Below are 17,500 nucleotides of genomic sequence, written 5' to 3'. Positions count from 1 at the left end.
CTTTACCCCGTACAATAAAGTTGGTCTAACCACCACTTTGTAGGACTTGCCTTTGAGTTTTGGTGGCACTTTCTTATCACATAGCACTCTGGAGGTGAGCCTCCATTTCATCCACTCTGCACTCCAAGTATTCTGTCTTGGTCCTACTCAATTTAAATCCTTTAGACTCCAACGTCTGTCTCTATCCCTCCAGCTTGTCACTAACTCCATTGCGAGTCTCGTCAATCAGGACTATGTCATCCACGAACAACATACACCAAGGCACCTCACCTTGTATTTGTCTTGTCAATTGATCCATCACCAGGGAGAATAGAAATGGGCTAAGAGCTGATACCTGGTGCAACCCCATCGTAATAGAAAAGTGCTTCGAGTCTCCTCCTACCGTCCTTTCCTGGTCTTAGATCCATCATACATGTATTTAATCCCTCTAATGTACACCACAGGTATACATTTTGCCTCCAAGCATCTCCATAGGACCTTTCTTGGCACTTTGTCATAGGCCTTTTCTAGGTCAATGAATATCATGTGTAAGTCCCTTTTTCGCTCCATATGCTGCTCCACCAATCTCCTTACAATATGAATGGCTTCTGTAGTGGAGCGCCCCGGCATGAATCCAAACTGGTTCTCTGAAATAGACACACTTCTCCTCACCCTCATTTCCATCACCCTTTCCCACACTTTCATAGTGTGACTTAGCAGCTTGATACCTCTATAGTTGTTGCAGCTTTGAATTTCTCCCTTGTTCTTGTACACGGGAATGATTGTAATCCACCTCCATTCTTCCGGCATCTTTGATATATTGAAAATGACATTAAACAACGCAGTCAGCCACTCCAATCCTACCCTACCTGCATTCTTCCAAAATTCCCCAGGGATCTCATTAGGTTCGGTCGCTCTTCCCCTACACATCCTACGAACAGCTCCCTTAACCTCCTCAACATTTATTCTCCTATAATACCCAAAGTCGAAACGCCTATCCAAGTGCTCCAAGTCTCCCAACACAAAGTCTCTATCCCCTCCTTCATTCAAAAGTTCATGAAAGTATGACTGTCATCTCTGTCTAATGCGAGATTCCTATACCAGCACTTGACCATCCTCGTCCTTGATGTACTTCACTTGATCCAAGTCGCATGCCTTCCTCTCTCTCACCTTGGCAAGCTTAAATAGCTTCTTATCCCCACCTTTGTCCTCTAGTTCTGCATAAAGGCGTTCAAAGGCTGTCGTTTTAGCCGCTGAAACTGCCATCTTTGCCTCCTTATTCGCCATCTTATACTTTTTCCTATTCGTTCGCTTCTCTTCATCATCCTTGCTATCTACCAACTTGACATATGCCTGCTTCTTTGCTTCTACCTTTCCCTGAACTTCTCCATTCCACCATCACTCCCCTCGTTGTAAGAATAATATGATAAATAATTATTAAAATCACATGGGCGTGATTTCTATATGATTAGCATGTTAAGAATATTACTTAAAGTATATGTAGACATGATATATTAAAACTTATAAATCTTATGAACATGATGAATACACAAAATGGTATGTTAAAAATATTAATTAAAATATATATAGACATGATATATTAAAATTATAAAATCCTACGAGCATGATTTCTATACAAATGGTATATTAAAAATATTAATTAAAATATATATATACATGATATATTAAAATTATAAAATCCTACGAACGTGATTTCTATACAAAATGTTATGTTAAAAATATTAATTAAAATATATGTAGAAATTATATATTAAAATTATAAAATCCTACGAACATGATGTCTATATGAAATGGCATTTACATCTAAATATGATTATCATCTTATTTAAAAAAAAATTTAGTAGATTCTACATATATGATGTCTAAATAGTTGGCATGACCAAGTTGTTCTTTGAAACTATATGCATGATTTTAAGTTAAAAAAAAGCTATAAATGTAAAAATATCATCAAAGTAATTATTCTAATTAAAATTTAATAAACAAAGATAACACATAAAATAAATAAATTTTTTTTTGAAGATATATGATGATAAACAATATTTAACAAACTATCCTTAGATTATTTTATTTTTTGATTAAATCAAATATTTATGTCATGAATAAATGGACCTAAGCATGTGAATATGAGTAGTATAATTAGATCACATGTATCCAAGCACACATAAATTTATGACAAACTAAAAAAAAGAAATAAAATAAGCAAGTAGCAAGTATATTCCCTCCCCATATATTTTCCTCCCCTTTTATTATAAACGGAGTTTATTATTACATACCAAAATAATCAAGAAAGCATAATATACAAGTAGAAATAATAAACCAGAAGCTAAAACTATCTAAATTCCGTTCCAAATGAACTCTTCTTGTCTTGAACTTTTGAAAACCAACCCCTACTAAAGTATAAAGAAAATACAAGTAGTATACAAATAATACAGAAGTATATCATGATTATATATTTTTACTACAATAAAGCAAAAACACATTTAAAATAATAGATCCCAACATATAAAAAAAAGATTATGACTAACCTGTGGATGCTTCAGTTGGGAAGAATAGAAAAGTAAAATATAAATTGTGATGTTGAGAACAGATAAGCTTGTGAGACAACTCTTCTTATTTCTTTTTGTTTTCTTGTTTGAGAGGTAAGAAATATAAAAAAATATTTTTTTCTTCTTTCTTATCTTTCTTTTGTTTTCTCTCCTATTTTTTTTGTCTGTCCCCCTTTTTCTTAACTCCCTTCTCTTTATTTTATAGTCATCAACCATGAAGAAAAAATCAACCAAAGTAGCCTCACCTTTTTATTTTTTTCAAACTTTGTGTTCCATAAGTCATAAAAAAAAGTCAATATTTCAAAAAGGGATACAAAATTTCAACAACAAAATCAATAATGTTTCAACCATCGAATCTGTCAAGATTTTCAACAACTAAATCCAGATTTTCAATTAGCAAATCAATTATCATGTGATTTGGTCAAATATAATTAAGAATTAATTCAAAATTTTGGTGAAAAAGTCAGAAAGAACAATTCCATTTGTCAGGAAAAAAAGTCTCAAATATCATGCCAACATTTATGTATTTATACAACAGTTTAGTCAAAATTTATTCTTTTACCATAAATAATAGAGTATAACATATTAAGACAATTAACATTTTAAACTAATTAAGGAGAATAAGCAGACTAGAGACAACCAAACTTAGAAAATCAATTAATTATCGCATCAAGTCTTGACAAATTGAATCAAGATGATGAACATTTTAACAAAGCTCAAAACTCATAGATTATGTTATCATTACCTATACTCTTTCAAATCAAACAATCAATGAATTTTATGCCATAAGTGAGCTAGTTACACAAATTTTAGAACCAAAATAAAAATAAATAAAAATAAAAAAAGAAATATATTTAAACCGATGAATATTACTAGAACTTTCTCAATATCAAAACATCCATTTTTGACAATTTTAAGAAACATACTAAATATTATCATTAACAACAATAACTTATCTACATGAATGAGTATTAATCATCGAAGAATTCGAAAACACATAGGAATTCATGCTCAACTTCGTAACACAATGATTTTCACGCAAGGTAAATATGCATAAAAGGCTATTGAAAAATTGTAAAAATTAAGAAAACAAACCTTGACGGATCTTGACAGATCTTGTCTACAGTGAGCTAAGATCTCAAATTATGTCGGAGAAACTCTAACTATGGTGGTCTTTGTCGTTGTCTCAACCTTCGCCGGAATTTATTGGAGCATCGGGGCTCTTTGTTATCATTGTTCATCGATCGGAGCGCTGGACAATTGACTGGAGCGGCGCTGGAGAAGAAACAGCAGCAGTGGCTACTGCATGGTGTTCGTTGGTGGTAGCTGACGCTCGCGTGCTGGCGGATCTGCTGCAGTTCGCCGTAGCAGCTGCTGCTGCTTGTTGGTGGAGTTATGCCTCGTCGATGTTGTTGTTCGACGGCGAGGAGAGGAAGAGCGAAGGAGAGAAAATAGAGAGACAGCGTGAGAGAGAGATGAGGGAACGCGAGAGCGTGTGTGCGTGGGGCTGCTGGAGTGCAGCCATAGGAGAGTGAGAAGCGAAGAAGCAGCAGCAATGGTTGCTGCGTGGTAACGCTGCTGGGGTTGTTTGGTGGCGTGTTCATCGGAGAGATAGAAAGAGAGAGAGTTGTGGGAGCGGATGGAGGCTACCATAGTTGTCTTCTTCTCCAAAGAACAAAAAAAGAAAAAAAAACAATTAGTTTAGGTTAGGGTTTGGGAAAATTAGAAATGAGAGCTTTAATCCTAGCCGTTGATTAATTCTGATGAGCGGTTGGGATTGGATCTTGGTATTTGATAAAGATGAGATGGATGGGTGTGATAAAAGATGGATTTAAGATTTGAATTTGGGTTATATATGAATTTAATTTAGGAAAAAGACTACACTTAGAATAAAAATAGAGAAAAATTAAATAGATTGCTATCTAATTAATAATCATAAAATATCATAAATTTTATTTAAGTAGTAGTATTCTTATGCGTAAAGTAACTCCTTATGTTTATGCTACATAAATATATGTATATATATATAACGTACGTATGTACATACTAAAATAGATGCGTAATTAATATAATCAATTAAAATATATAATAAACTTTATTAAATAATAATTTTAATGCACGTGTATAAAACGTATTAAAATAGATATGCAATATGAACAAGTAAATTATAAAATAAACTTAGTTAAGAAATATTTATTTTTTCATATGTGCTAAATAAACACATGAAAATATTCGAACATATGAGGCTCGTTATTTAAAATAGTAAAGATAATAGTTATAATAATAATAAATAGCAAAATATTATAAATTACGAACGTAAAAATATACATTTTGTTGGGTAAAACTAAGTATAAATTATTTACTTAATAAAGAAATAACTTTGAAAAAATGCCTATTTATTAAGATAGCAATCCGAAAATAGTTAAGTGTTGGTCAAAATTGGGTGTCAACAGCTGTCTCTTTCTTTGAGTAGGGTCGATGAAAGAGATTTTGGTCAAAGAAAATTGATAAATCCAATTTTGACCGACCATTTTTTCCTTTTTATGAGAGGAGGTTTGGTACGGACTTTTTGAAAGTTATGGCCGAACTTTGGTATCGAGTTTCCTACATATCTCAGGTTACATAAGAATTCAAGCCACTTGTAGTTCAATATGCTTGATTTAGCGCACAAATTTAAAAGAATTCAAAGCTATCACGGAGTCGAATTATGGAGAAACCAGAAAGCTTGTGAACGGGATGAAGAAGTTTGTTGGAGTACAGTCGAGTTTTCAACATCGAACTCACCTACATATCCTTAAACTTAGGAATCAGACTGCTTGTAGTTCGACTCAGTTGGTTGAACAGCAAATCTCTTATAATAAGATAACCTTCGGTTAGGAGGAGTGACAAGTGAATCGAGTATGAAAAAGAGACTTGCAACCTCTTAGCCATGAATGTGGTGCACTTCACACCCATAACTAAGAACTTACATGGGCGTAATTTCCAAAGCTCTTGGTGTATTGTCACTCAGATTGAGAAGTTGCTTCCGGTGATAGGTTGAAATTTTCTGGAGCAAAATTGAAACTAACGAACTTAAAGAGATACCATATGCCTTCTAACAGGGGTGTGGTTTGGTTGTGTTGGAAATTGTTCTTCAACTCGTATCCCAATTTACTACTAAGCAAAGTTCCACCTTGTGCTGCATTCTTTTGATGTCGTCCCCGCTGTGGTTTAATTGAGAATTTATCCTCTTGGATGCTCTCGACAAAGACTAAGATAAAACTCATTAGTAGAAAAAATGTAGCTCAAAAAAGAGAGTAGCGTCGTTGCTATGTCGGCATGTCAACCTCCTTCGGTTTTGCCGTAGAGCAAAAAAACGTATTTCCTAAGTTGATGTGATTTGTAATATATTCCTCGACTGTAAATAGTTTCAATTTTGATGTAATATGCAACAAGATGACATGATGCGATATGATGATGGCCTCTCGGCAATGGTATGGTAAATTATGGCCCTCTTGGCAATGATAAATGATGAATGATGGCCCTCTTGGCAATGATAAATGATGGCCCTCTTAGCAATGACATGATAGATGATGGCCCTCTCGGCACTAATATGATGAATGATGGCCCTCTAGGCAATGATATGATAAATGATGGCCCTCTTGGCAATGATAAATGATGAATGATGGCCCTCTTGGCAATGATAAATGATGGACCTCTTGGCAATGATAAATGATGGCCCTCTTGGTAATGATAAATAATGGCCCTCTTGGCAATGACATGATAGATGATGGCCCTCTCGGCAATGATATGATAATGATGGCCCTCTCGGCAATGATATGATGAATGATGGCCCTCTTGGCAATGACATGATAGATGATGGCCCTCTTGGCAATGATAAATGATGGCCCTCTTGGCGAATGATATTACCACCTCTGATAATATAATATGAGTAATATAATACGAATGGACCTCTTGGCAAATGATATTACCACCTCCGGTAATTTAATATGAATAATAAAATATGAATGACCCTTTTGGCAATGATATTACCACCTCCTATAATATAATACAAATAATAAAATATGAATGTCCCTCTTGACAAAGATATTACCACCTCTAGTAATATAATATAAATAATAAAATATGAATGACCCTCTTGGAAAATGATATTACCACCTTCGGTAATATAATGTGAATAAAATAATATGAATGGCCCTCTTGGCAATGATACTACCACCTCCGATAATATAATATGAATGGCCCTCTTGGCAATGATATTATCACCTTTGATAATATAATATGAATAAAATAATATCATCGTATACGGCATTGTATCATCGTATATGACATTATATCATTGTATACGGCTTTATATCATTGTATACGATATTATATCATCGTATACGGTATTATATCATCATATACGTTATTATATCATCGTATACGACATTATATCATCGTATACGATATCATATAATGTGAATAAAATAATATGAATGGCCTTTTTGACAAATAATATTACCACCTCCGGTAATATAATATGAATAAAATAATACGAATGGCCTTCTTGACAAATAATATTACCACCTTTGATAATATAATACGAATAATAAATATGAATGGCCTAAGGATGGAGAACATAATTTGACGTCATTATGGATGCTTGCATTGAAAGTCGCTCCTTTGCGTTTTTCTGCACTCAAAAACAAGTAATAGATACATTGTCGTTTTCACTAACGACTCAGCAAAAATCTTTAGGAAAAATTCTTGAAAATATGTACAAAGTGCCTGATCACTTTGACATTAGTGTGTGAATATCATGCTCATTTTTGAACACTCTATATTCATTGTGGCTCATGGCTTGCTGGAGATTTGAACGAGGCATTGTTGTTCATTTTTTGAACGTTTCTTTTTCGTCTGACGAATCCTGGTGATAAAATTATCACTTTGAAAACTCTTTGTTCTTTTAACTTCTTTGTATTTGCTGAAAGGAGGGATATGGTGGTCTTTTATAAATCTGCATCCACAGAAAAATTGTTAGTTTTGAATGAATTGATCTGTGTTGAATTCTCTATTTGTTTTCTCCTTGTCTTGCTATCTTCGATCGCTTGCTCTGATTCCCCACTTCTCGGTAGATATAAGACTAAAATATATTCATGCAAAATATTTGATGTATCAAAAGCTTTAAGAAAAATGAGTTTTTGAAAAGCAATTTGGAAAGGATCACTGCCAGTTGTCATGTCACGCATAGCTTAAATGAACGTCCTTGATCCGAAGCTTTGAGCAGGCTTGATATCTTGTTCACAAAATTTTTAAGGATTCTTGGGACATTCTGACATAGCTAGAAAGTTTTTGTAGTTGACTCTAAATTCTGATGGTGCTAGAGATTATTGAGGTTGACATTGACCTTCCAACAATGTCGGGGATCATTTGAGGCTAACCTTGAACTTTGAAGTTGAGTAAAACCTTCTGATGATATTAGATAAAAATTTTGAGGTCATCCTCAAAAATTTCTGTCCCAGTTAGATGTCTTAGTAAATATCATACTACCAATAAGAGATTTGCAGAATTTTTGATATCCTATCAAAAATTCTGTCCCAGTTACTTTTCTGATGCACCTCAGTCTTGTCTTCTTTTGTGAAAAGATTTTCTTTAAAATTTTTGAGTCCCTCTCAAAAATTCTGTCCCAGTTTTTATCATAAATATAGAACTTATGGAATATATGACCGAACCGTTGTGGCGCCTACATATCCCATTGAGGCAGGAATCAGGTCAAACGTAGTTCTCCTCTCGGAGGATAAATGAGAAATGAGAGATTTTAATAGAAAAATGACCGAGGTCGACATAGGCCACCTACGTATCTCATTCTTGAGAATTCAGGTCAGACGTAGTTCAAACTTAAAGAAATTTCAAAAATAAACAAGCATGGAAGCGATTATAAGAAAATGATGCAATTACAGGGAAAGATACCAAAGGAAATTAAAATGAATTTTTGTAAAGTAGAGTATTTAAAATAAATTTTCGCAATAAAGGAGGCTTTCATTTGGAAATAAAGAAATAAACTTTGTCCATGGTCATGGACCAATTTTCCTTTTTTCAAAACAATACGAGGATAATTAAAGCGTAACAAGGTAAAAGTGACATAAAGGGTGGGTATCCAGACTACCACCGTCTTTTCAGAAATAACATAAAATTCATCTTTATCTATTAAGATGAGTGAGGAACTAAGAGTGGATTGAAGGTCCAATTAGACACTTGCTCTTTTAGCTTGGCATCTCGTATGCCTGACATCTTGATATCACAGCATCACTGACTCCTTCTCCTAGACCAACACTATTGATAGACTCTCGCTCTGAAAACGACTGATACACATGAAGAAAAGGCTTTTCAAGATTGTTAGATTTGACTAGGACTATCGGCATTCCAATCTTTTCCAACTTCAATCATGTTAATATTCACCCCTTCATGATTCGGCAGGAGGTTATTATTAACATTGGGAGTGGCGGTTTGGAGAGTGACGACCTCACGATCAATTAAATCCTGAATCTTGTGCCTCAAATTGACACAAGTTTCAGTATCGTGCCCTATACTATTCGAATGATACGCACATGTTTGGTCAGCTCTGAAGAATCTAGAGCTTGTATCAGCCAGTTTAGGTGTAATGGGATGAATAATGCCTGCATCTCTCAGTCTTTCGAATAGCTTAGTCCAACTTTCCACTAGAGGAGTAAAAATTCTAGCAGGCCTATTTTCAAAATTGGGTTGAGAAAGGTTGTAGTTATTTTGTGGGGTAGGGGTACATGATGATAACTAGGATGATTTTGGTGGAAAGGTGCGGGAGTTCAGAAATTTGGGTGTTGTGGAGTTTGGTATCCACGAGGAGCATTTTGATAGTGCAGAGGTAGGTAATTAGGAGGCAGAGTTTGATAACTCGGTTGGACGTAGAAAATTGGGTAGGGATTTTGTGGAGAGGGGGGATAGATTTTTGAGGGTGAGGTTTTTCTAGAGCTAAAATTGGATGACCTTTGTATCCTTCTATTAGGCGCGTGAGAAATAAAGGACACATCTTCTTTTTTCCTTTTGAACAAACCTGAGGAACTAGTTTGGATAGTCGTACGGGTAATCCTTCTGATCTTAAGACCGTCTTCGATGGTCTCACCAATTTTGACCACCTCAGCAAATTTTTCTCCTACGAGCAACAACATCTTGTCATAGTACTTAGGCTCTTGATTGCGTACAAACACTTCAATAATCGTTTTTTCATTCATGGGAGGTCTTACTCTGGCAGCCTCTTTCCTCCAATGGTAAGCGTACTCTCGATAGCTTTCAGTAGACTTTTGTTTGATTTTATCCAAAGAATAACGATCAGGAACGATCTCCACATTGTAAGCAAATCTTTCGATGAAATCTTTAGCCAAAACATTCCAATTTGGCCACTGTTTCATTTCTTGAGAACTAAACCATTCCAAAGCCTCTCCGCTTAAACTTTGGCTAAAGAGTCGCATTAATAATGCCTCGTTCTTCCCAACTCCTATGAGTTGATCACAATATGCTCTCAAATGAGTCAAAGGATTCCCGGTTCCACCGAAAGTATCAAATTTAGGTACTTTAAACCCTTTCGGGAGGTCCAGATCTGGATGGATACACATATCTTCATAATTCAAACCAACAACATCCGAGGTATAGTGAAACTCCTTCATAGCTTTTATAATTTCCTCTTTCATGCTCTGCTTAGTTATTTTCTCTTTGGTCCTCCACTCCCTTTCTTGTTCCTCATAGTGATCAAGTTCGGAACCGTTGGTATAGGGCTCATTTGGGTTTGGGATTTGGAAAGCTATCTTTTGAGGCAAGGAAGGGATAATGGGAGGATTTGGAGTATTTTGTTGGGCTTGGTAAGTTTAGGGAAATGTTTGACGGTTAGTATGCTGATTTTGATGATGGGGAAAGGTATGTGGATTGTTAACATTTTGGATTTGTGGGGGAGGACAAGCTTGAGGGTTGGTGTTTTGTGGAGGAGAAAAGTTTTGAGGATTGGTATTTTAAGGGTAAGGTGGTGTTTGGTAGGAAGCGGAAGCGTGATGGGGTTTGGAGGCAGTGAGGTCAACAATAAAGGCATTTTGAGTGGGGTTTAAGGATGGGTTTTGAACGTGTTTCGTACTTGAACTCGGAGAAGGAAAATGAATTGGAGGCCTTCCATCGCCTGGAACAGGCGTGTTGGCGGCTATAGCGAGATTTGATAATTCTCGGTTTTTTTTGTATCTCAACCCTCATCTTGGCAATTTATTGCATCAACTGTGCGATCAGCTCATTTTGTTCAGCGATGATAGGGTTTGTCATGACAATCTCTGTCAAACCAGTGTTCTCATCATTGCTAGTCATTTTCTTTTTTCCTACTAACAGATTTTGATCGGGGAAGGAATCTTTGGAAGCCTTTGATCTCGTGAAATAAGGGTGCTCGGCCAGTTTATCAATACAGATCAATTCTGAATACCTGCACAGAAAATAACTCAAAAGGCAAATATGTCAGTCTGCATTCATAACAGATAATGCAAAATATCATACCGGAAAAAGATAAACACATAAGAGTTGCTTTATTTGAAGACAAGATAACCCACGAGTATTGAAAAATGACAAAATAGACAGGAATTTGCTTATTGAATTTAGGATTTAGTGTATCAAGAAATATGACTTGCGTTGAATCAAGATCTTCTTGCCTCTTTCATGGTTGTATTTTGATATCTATTGATGTTGGTATCTCTTTGTAAAATATGAAGGGAGAAAGCAACCATTTTTTAGAGGAGAGAGTAAGTTTAGGACTTGAAAGTGAAATTCAAATTTGTAGAGAAATAAAAGACTCTAAGAGCGTTTGGCCGCAATTTGGATAGTGACTTGATATTTTAGCTTTGGGAATGTATGTATATATATATTTAAAAGAGTGGGCTAGAATGTCTTCAACTAAAGCAATTCGTTCATTCAAACAGTTATAGCATATAACATGTAAACAATTATTGCGTGTCCTAAACAGATATGTGACCCTTTTGTGCCAAGGGTAGGCCTAATGATTTGAAGGATGTATAACGTCATTTGAAATATTTCATTGCCCCAAAACTTATATTTATACAAATATTATGAATAAACTGAATGGGATACATAATGGGAAAAAAGGAATACAAATAATCAGTCCCACGCAGGGGTACAATCCTAACTAAACCTTCTTGAAAAAAAAAATCTTTCGTTCTTGACTTCTCCAAACATCAACCCTTTTGGATAGAATAGCAACTTGTGAAGATCCTTTTTTGACTAAGCTAATAAAATAAATTGTCAACCCCGAGGGACAATGTTTGTCAAATGGCGTATACAACCTTCAAATTTAAACACAAAGGTATGATCGTCCATTTAGGCCGAGGGCCATTTTGGACTCAAGGTAGTCTTTCTAATGGGCCCAATACGCCTTGGGTATTGGGTCGTCTTAGGCAAATGCACTAAATTAGGATTTGATTTCGCTCTACGCTAGGTGGACTAAGAGTGGGCTTTATTTCAGTATACTGGTGACCCAAGCGGACAACTCGGGCTGGGGGAAGTTAGCGACCGTTGACCATCCAGTGGCCAACTCATTTCGCCAGGGTACCCCCTAAGAACATTTGGATTCCATGGTTGCGACCCACATAACCATCGTTTAAGTAAAAATAAAAATAAAAAATGCCAAGTGGCGGAATTATGATATGTATGCAATGACAGTTCAATATTTGTAATTATAAACATATAAGGTGCAAATAAAGAAAGCAAATTATGATTTAAACATTTAGGGCACAAATAAAGAAAGTAAATTACTAATTATTACATTCCCGAATAGTTAGTCAAGTAAGTTAGTCAAATCTAATGATTAGAACCTAATATATCCCCAGCGGAGTCGTCATTTCTGTTATATCAAAAAATAAACGAGTTTAAAATCGATTTCATCTTTTAGAGAAAAAATTAATTTTAGCAAAGAAGGAGTCGCCACTTAATTTTTTTAAAAAAAAATTAAGAAAACTTAATTAAAAAGACCTAACAGATTTAAGTCTTAAAAATTAGAGAAAAAGGTTCGAGGTTCATATTACTATTTTAAGATGGTTTTAGCACTTAAAATAGCCGCTAACATGCGGTTGTCTGATTTGAAAATTATTTGACCAACTTTGGGAAATGTGTTTTAACAATAATCAAAGTATTAAACAATTTGAGAAAATACAAATTTTAAAACATTCAAGATAATTTATACGAATAATGGACTTAGTAAAAAATGACTTCTCTTTGAGGGCTTTAATTAAGTTAAACTAAACAGTTAATGTTAGAACTAAACGATGATAAATAAATATTATGGCCTTAGTAAAGACAATAGAAATTAGTGATACCTATAAGAAAACATTTTAGTTTTAACATCAAACTCCCAAAATATATACTAAACAAAATATATAGGCAAGATAAAATATTTATGTATTCACATTCTTCGGATCAGCGCCGATTTATTAATCGGAAGACAAAAATATAGTATTTTGTCATTTTCTGCTCGAGTCAATTTCCATCATTTCCGAATGACCTATCTACCCCTACCCCTTCTACATTTTTTTGTTAGTATAATCCTAAAGCGATCTAAAAAAAATATTAAAAACTAACGCCTTAAAGGTGTCTAACGTCCCAACTCAATATCCAAGAGGCATTGGACGTACTATTAGGGTAGGTGTTAGACTAAAGAAAAATGTAGGTTTCTTAATTAGATGCATCGTCAAACAAAATAAATAAGCCGACATTTAGCACGTAAAATCTCAAATAATCCTCTACATTAATTAATTAACATTCTTGAAAACACATATAGGTTATGAAAGCCAAAATAAATATTAAGTGTGTATGAATACCAAGCTAAGAATGACATAGAGGCAAAGTTTAATTACTAGACACGTGAAGGCAAATATTCACGATTAATTTTTATAAATAAATGTGCATTAAATAATTTTAGTTATTAACTAATGTATTTATAACATCATATAAGCAAGATTTCTAATTAATAGCAAGTTGAAAGATTACTAAAATAATATAAGCATGATTTCTACATAACAAAATTAATTGAAAGTTATAGGCCTGATTTCAATGTAAGAATAATATGATAAATAATTATTAAAATCACATGGGCGTGATTTCTATATGATTAGCATGTTAAGAATATTACTTAAAGTATATGTAGACATGATATATTAAAACTTATAAATCTTATGAACATGATGAATACACAAAATGGTATGTTAAAAATATTAATTAAAATATATATAGACATGATATATTAAAATTATAAAATTCTACGAGCATGATTTCTATACAAATGGTATATTAAAAATATTAATTAAAATATATATAGACATTATATATTAAAATTATAAAATCCTACGAACGTGATTTCTATACAAAATGATATGTTAAAAATATTAATTAAAATATATGTAGAAATGATATATTAAAATTATAAAATCCTACGAACATGATGTCTATATGAAATGACATTTACATCTAAATATGATTATCATCTTATTCAAAAATAAATTTAGTAGATTCTACATATATGATGTCTAAATAGTTAGCATGACAAAGTTGTTCTTTGAAACTATATGTATGATTTTAAGTTAAAAAAAAGTTATAAATGTAGAAATATCATCAAAGTAATTATTCTAATTAAAATTTAATAAACAGATAACACATAAAATAAATAAAAAATATTTTGAAGATATATGATGATAAACAATATTTAACAAACTATCCTTAGATTATTTTATTTTATTTTTTGATTAAATCAAATATTTATGTCATGAATAAATGGACCTAAGCATGTGAATATGAGTAGTATAATTAGATCACATGTATCCAAGCACACATAAATTTATGACAAACTAAAAAAAAGAAATAAAATAAGCAAGTAGCAAGTATATTCCCTCCCCATATATTTTCCTCCCCTTTTATTATAAACGGAGTTTATTATTACATACCAAAATAATCAAAAAAGCATAATATACAAGTAGAAATAATAAATCAGAAGCTAAAACTATCTAAATTCCGTTCCAAATGAACTCTTCTTGTCTTGAACTTTTGAAAACCAACCCCTGCTAAAGTATAAAGAAAATACAAGCAGTATACAAATAATACAAAAGTATATCATGATTATATATTTTTACTACAACAAAGCAAGAACACATTTAAAATAATAGATCCCAACATATAAAAAAAAGATCAGGACTAACCTGTGGATGCCTCAGTTAGGAAGAATAGAAAAGTAAAATATAAATTGTGATGTTGAGAACAGATAAGCTTGTGAGACAACTCTTCTTATTGCTTTTTGTTTTCTTGTTTGAGAGGTAAGAAATATAAAAAAATATTTTTTTCTTCTTTCTTATCTTTCTTTTGTTTTCTCTCCTATTTTTTTTGTCTGTCCCCCTTTTTCTTAACTCCCTTCTCTTTATTTTATAGTCATCAACCATGAAGAAAAAATCAACCAAAGTAGCCTCACCTTTTTATTTTTTTCAAACTTTGTGTTCCATAAGTCATAAAAAAAAGTCAATATTTCAAAAAGGGATACAAAATTTCAACAACAAAATCAATAATGTTTCAACCATCGAATCTGTCAAGATTTTCAACAACTAAATCCAGATTTTCAATCAGCAAATCAATTATCATGTGACTTAGTCAAATATAATCAAGAATTAATTCAAAATTTTGGTGAAAAAGTCAGAAAGAGCAATTCCATTTGTCAGAAAAAAAAGTCTCAAATATCATGCCAACATTTATGTATTTATACAACAGTTTTGTAGCAAAATTTATTCTTTTACCATAAATAATAGAGTATAACATATTAAGACAATTAACATTTCAAACTAATTAAGGAGAATAAACAGACTAGAGACAACCAAACTTAGAAAATCAATTAATTATCGCATCAAGTCTTGACAAATTGAATCAAGATGATGAACATTTTAACCAAGCTCAAAACTCATAGATTATGTTATCATTACCTATACTCTTACAAATCAAACAATCAATGAATTTTATGCCATAAGTGAGCTAGTTACACAAATTTTAGAACCAAAATAAAAATAAATATATAAAAAAAAGAACAAGAAATATATTTAAACCGATGAATATTACTAGAACTTTCTCAATATCAAAACATCCATTTTTGACAATTTTAAGAAACATACTAAATATTATCATTAACAACAATAACTTATTTACATGAATGAGTATTAATCATCGAAGAATTCGAAAACACATAGGAATTCATGCTCAACTTCGTAACACAACGATTTTCATGCAAGGTAAATATGCATAAAAGGCTATTGAAAAATTGTAAAAATTAAGAAAACAAACCTTGACGGATCTTGACAGATCTTGTCTACAGCGAGCTAAGATCTCAAATTTTGTCGGAGCAAACTCTAACTATGGTGGTCTTCATCATTGTCTCAATCTTCACCGGAATTTATTGGAGCATCGGGGCTCTTTGTTATCGTTGTTCATCAATCGGAGCGCTGGACAATTGACTGGAGCGGCGCTGGAGAAGAAACAGCAGCAGTGGCTACTGCATGGTGTTCGTTGGTGGTTGCTGACGCTCGCGTGCTGGCGGATCTGCTGCAGTTCGCCGTAGCAGCTGCTGCTGCTCGTTGGTGGAGTTATGCCTCGTCGATGTTGTTGTTCGATGGCGAGGAGAGGAAGAGTGAAGTAGAGAAAATAGAGAGACAGCGTGAGAGAGAGATGAGGGAACGCGAGAGCGTGTGTGCGTGGGGCTGCTGGAGTGCAGCCATAGGAGAGTGAGAAGCGAAGAAGCAGCAACAATGGTTGCTGCGTGGTAACGCTGCTGGGGTCGTTTGGTGGCGTATTCGTCGGAGAGATAGAAAGAGAGAGTTGTGGGAGCGGATGGAGGCTACCATAGTTGTCTTCTTCTCCAAAGAACAAAAAAAGAAAAAAAAACAATTAGTTTAGGTTAGGGTTTGGGAAAATTAGAAATGAGAGCTTTAATCCTAGCCGTTGATTAATTCTAATGAGCGGTTGGGACTGGATCTTGGTATTTGATAAAGATGAGATGGATGGGTGTGATAAAAGATGGATTTAAGATTTGAATTTGGGTTATATATGAATTTAATTTAGGAAAAAGACTACACTTAGAATAAAAATAGAGAAAAATTAAATAGATTGTTATCTAATTAATAATCATAAAATATCATAAATTTTATTTAAGTAGTAGTATTCTTATGCGTAAAGTAACTCCTTATGTTTATGCTACGTAAATATATGTATATATATATAACGTACGTATGTACATACTAAAATAGATGCGTAATTAATATAATCAATTAAAATATATAATAAACTTTATTAAATAATAATTTTAATGCACGTGTATAAAACGTATTAAAATAGATATGCAATATGAACAAGTAAATTATAAAATAAACTTAGTTAAGAAATATTTATTTTTTCATATGTGCTAAATAGACACATGAAAATATTCGAACATATGAGGCTCGTTATTTAAAATAGTAAAGATAATAGTTATAATAATAATAAATAGCAAAATAATATAAATTACGAACGTAAAAATACACATTTTGTTGGGTAAAACTAAGTATAAATTATTTACTTAATAAAGAAATAACTTTGAAAAAAATGCCTATTTATTAAGATAGCAATCCGAAAACAGTTAAGTGTTGGTCAAAATTGGGTGTCAACATCCACCCTGGCGGCCTCGTGAGACCCCCAGTACCTCTCTAGTTGTTTCCCTATTGCAGCTGGCTGTCCTATCCCAAATACTGCTCGCATCCCCCCCTACTATCCCAGTCCCCATAGCCAATAACTTATCCCCCATCTCTAGGGCACTAGACGGAGTCAAATGACCCCACCTAATCCTTGGTCGGTCATCCACGACCCTCTTCTTCTTCTTCCTTCTTATCTCCAAGTCC

General features: G+C 33.4%; 1 protein-coding gene across 1 annotated transcript in view; it reads right to left on the bottom strand.

Moving 5' to 3' along the window:
- Positions 1-17,265: 17,265 nt before the first annotated feature.
- The window catches only part of LOC129903641 (uncharacterized), a 693-nt gene continuing 458 nt past the window's right edge, over positions 17,266-17,500 (bottom strand). Inside the window, exon 1 of the mRNA XM_055979189.1 lies at positions 17,266-17,500. This exon is cut by the window's right edge and continues 458 nt beyond it. Coding sequence (XP_055835164.1) covers positions 17,266-17,500 — 235 coding nt within the window.

Source organism: Solanum dulcamara, chromosome 9 (assembly GCF_947179165.1).
Source record: "Solanum dulcamara chromosome 9, daSolDulc1.2, whole genome shotgun sequence".
NCBI classification, from domain to species: Eukaryota; Viridiplantae; Streptophyta; class Magnoliopsida; order Solanales; family Solanaceae; genus Solanum; species Solanum dulcamara.
The sequence above is the reverse complement of the archived record's forward strand: the minus strand, read 5'-3'. Positions and strand labels throughout refer to the sequence as shown.